Source organism: Terrapene carolina, unplaced genomic scaffold (assembly GCF_002925995.2).
Source record: "Terrapene carolina triunguis isolate 2854851 unplaced genomic scaffold, T_m_triunguis-2.0 Scaffold233, whole genome shotgun sequence".
NCBI lineage: Eukaryota > Metazoa > Chordata > Testudines > Emydidae > Terrapene > Terrapene triunguis.
In genome coordinates, this window is record NW_020664584.1 from 14,278,797 (window position 1) to 14,281,928 (window position 3,132).

The window sequence follows — 3,132 nt, forward strand, 5'->3', positions numbered from 1 at the left end:
CTCCAGGCATAGGTATCCATTCCATTCAGTCCTTGATAATGTAAACAGCCCCAATCCCAGATGTCATACCTGACACTCAGCCATGCCTTATTCCCTTCTCTCCTAGGAGAAATTGACCCCTTCATTTCATGCACAGTGGATAGCAATACATGGGTGGGTAAACTCCATCACACATATTGTTCATTAAAAGTATTAGAAAAAACCCCGCATTCTCCACAGTGTCATTCCAAATGTTTCAACGAGCCCTAAATTTCACCCTGTACTGAGTCCACAAATTCCGGCTTAGCTAGAACATATATTTTAGAAAGGCGTCCAGTCTTGATTTAAAGATTTTGCTTGGAGAATCCACCACATCCCTCAGTAATTTGTTCCAATGCTTAATTACCCTCACTGTTAAATATTTGAACCTTATTTCCTTCTGAATTCAGTGAGGTCCAGGAAGTTATGCTAGTGTGAGTCCTGAGAAGTGGATCAAGATAGTTTACTTTAAAGGCACTATTCTGCATTTACACCTGGGTAATAAGAAGGAAATTGGGTCCAGTATCTAGGGAACACAGCAGAAGAAGGCAGAATCCAGGAGATGTGCCCTTTTGCAGCCGTGGTGAATATTTTCCTGCATGTTACTCTATGTCGTGCTTTGACCCCTTCACTTGTCTTTTCTCTTCTCATTTCCCTTTTAGATGTGAGTGTTTGAACAGTAGATCCCTAAGAATGATTCAGACCCAAAATATGACCTTATCTTGAAACTCATACAATGTCTTGTGGAAGGTATCTAGCAAATTGTGGGCACTGATGGAATACAACTGATAAATAATGAGCCTGACTCTGCTTTCACTTCAGCAAGTTCAAATCCCAACGTAGTGGCAGAATTTGATTTTTAATTTTTTATAATTTCAACGGATAATATCAAGGTATATTTGTAATAATTTTTTTCAATTGAAATTTTCACAGTTGTGGGAAATTAGGGAGATAGGGGTCAGACAATAATTATTTAATTACAGTCGATGTTGAGATTCAAACAATTTAAAGCATGATAACTGTTAAAACACAAATTGTCAACATCACATGCCAAAATATATAAGGTAAATATCCTTCAGTCAAACTCTAATAAGTTCTCAAGCAACATTTTTCTTTGTCTGACTATCTGTAAATTTCAGTTATTATCAATGGAAATATGTTTTTGTTGGTTTATGTGTGTCTGGTGAAATTAACATTTACCAATATTTACCAATGAATCCTTCTAGGCCTTCATGTATGTGAGAGGAAAGCCAGGCACAAGAAATTCCATGTCAGTCAAAAATCAGACCTCTGTAATGGAGTTCATTCTGCTCGGGTTTTCTCATGTTCCTGATGTGCTGCAGGGCTGGCTCTTTGTAGGGGTGGGTGCTGCTTACATGGTGATCCTACTGGGTAACAGCCTAATTATTTTCATCACGCTGGTGGATGCTGCCCTCCACACCCCCATGTATTTCTTCCTGAGAAACCTCTCCTTCCTGGAGATCTGCTATGCTTCGGTCACCATTCCGAGGATGCTGTTCAACCTACTGGTGGGGAGCAAAGCCATTTCCATTCTGGGCTGTGCTGCACAGGTGTATTTCTTCCATTCCTTCGGTATATCTGAGTGTTTCCTCCTTCTAGCCATGGCATACGACCGATGCATTGCCATTTGCTGCCCCCTGCGCTACACGCTTATTATGAGCAGAAGCCTTTGCCTGCAGATGGTAGCTGTGTCCTGGGCTGCAGGTTCCCTGGTGTCCTCAGGGCATGTCTCTTTAGTGTTTACTTTACCCTACTGCGGGCCAAATGAAATTGACCATTTCTTCTGCGATATCCCTCCTGTGCTGAAGCTGGCCTGTGCAGGTACCTACAGGAGTGAGACTGAATTGTTCATCCTCATTGTTCTACTGGCCATAGTCCCCTCATTCCTGATCCTGGTATCCTACAGTCAGATCATCTCCACCATCCTGAAGATGCCCTCGACTGAAGGGAAGCACAAAGCCTTCTCCACCTGCTCCTCTCACCTTATCATGGTGACCCTCTTCCTCGGCACAGGGGGTGTTGTTTACCTGCAGCCCAAGTCCAGCTCTTATGTGGAAAGCAACAAGCTGCTCTCCCTGCTCTACACTGTTGTGACACCGATGTTGAACCCCATTGTCTATGGCTTGAGAAATGAGAAGCTGAAAGGAGCCCTAAGGAAATCATGCAGAAAAATCTACTTCTGGGCTGGAAGGCACCTCAGAAAGTCATCAGATCCAGCTCCCCTGCACTGAGGCAGGACCAAGTAAACCTTGACCATCCTTGACAGGTGTTTGTCCAACCTGTTCTCAAAAACCTCCACTGACGGGCATTCCATAACCTCCTTATCAAGCCTATTCCAGAGTTTAACTACCCTGAGAGTTAGGAAGCTTTTCCTAATATCAAACCTGAATTTCCTTTGCTGCAGATTAATCCCATCACTTCTCCTATCTTCTGTGGACATGGTGAACAATTGATCCATGTCTTCCTTATATCAGCCATTAACATATTTGTAAACTTTTATCAGGTTCCCCCTCAGTCTTCTTTTCTCATGATGAAACATGCCCAGTTTTTTTAACCTTTCCTCCTAGGTCACTTTTTCTAAACCTTTGATATTTTTGTTGCTCTCCTCTAGACTCCTTCCAATTTGGCCACATCTTTCTTAAAATGTAGCATCCACAACGGAACACACTACTCCACCGAGCCTCATGAGTGCCAAGCAGAGCTCTGATGTTATCTCTAGAAGTGTTTGGAATATTTTTCAACAAAATAGTTATTGACCTTACTGATTTGTTTCTCTTGGTTTGTCATGAAACATACAATGCTGTTTTATATCAAACTTTAATAATAATATTGTCAACCTTACCAAAACCTTACCGTATTTAAATTTGCATTAATAATAATAGCATTGCTAGTAAATTAAAATGTTTGAAAAATGTTTTGAATAAAAAGTTAATAGAAAAAACCTGGTTTTGTTTTGTTTTTAATTCCATTCAAAATAAATTAACATGGATTGTTAAAAGTATTTTTTTTTCATTCTTCATCCTCCTCTAATTATTTTCACAATATTGCAAGGATCCTATTGGAGTGAAAGGGAAGAAAAACAGTTTGATGATC

General features: G+C 40.6%; 1 protein-coding gene across 1 annotated transcript; it reads left to right on the forward strand.

Annotated features, from left to right (window-relative positions):
• Nucleotides 1-1,286: 1,286 nt before the first annotated feature.
• LOC112117400 (olfactory receptor 10A7-like) lies at nt 1,287-2,270 on the forward strand. The gene has a single exon (XM_024215348.2). The coding sequence runs from the start codon at nt 1,287-1,289 to the stop codon at nt 2,268-2,270; it is 984 nt and encodes a 327-aa protein (XP_024071116.2).
• The last annotated feature ends 862 nt before the right edge of the window (nt 2,271-3,132 follow it).

Coding starts and splice junctions, on each gene's coding strand:
- LOC112117400 (XM_024215348.2), top strand. CDS start 1,287: ATGTCAGTCAAAAATCAGACCTCTGTAATGGAGTTCATTCTGCTCGGG.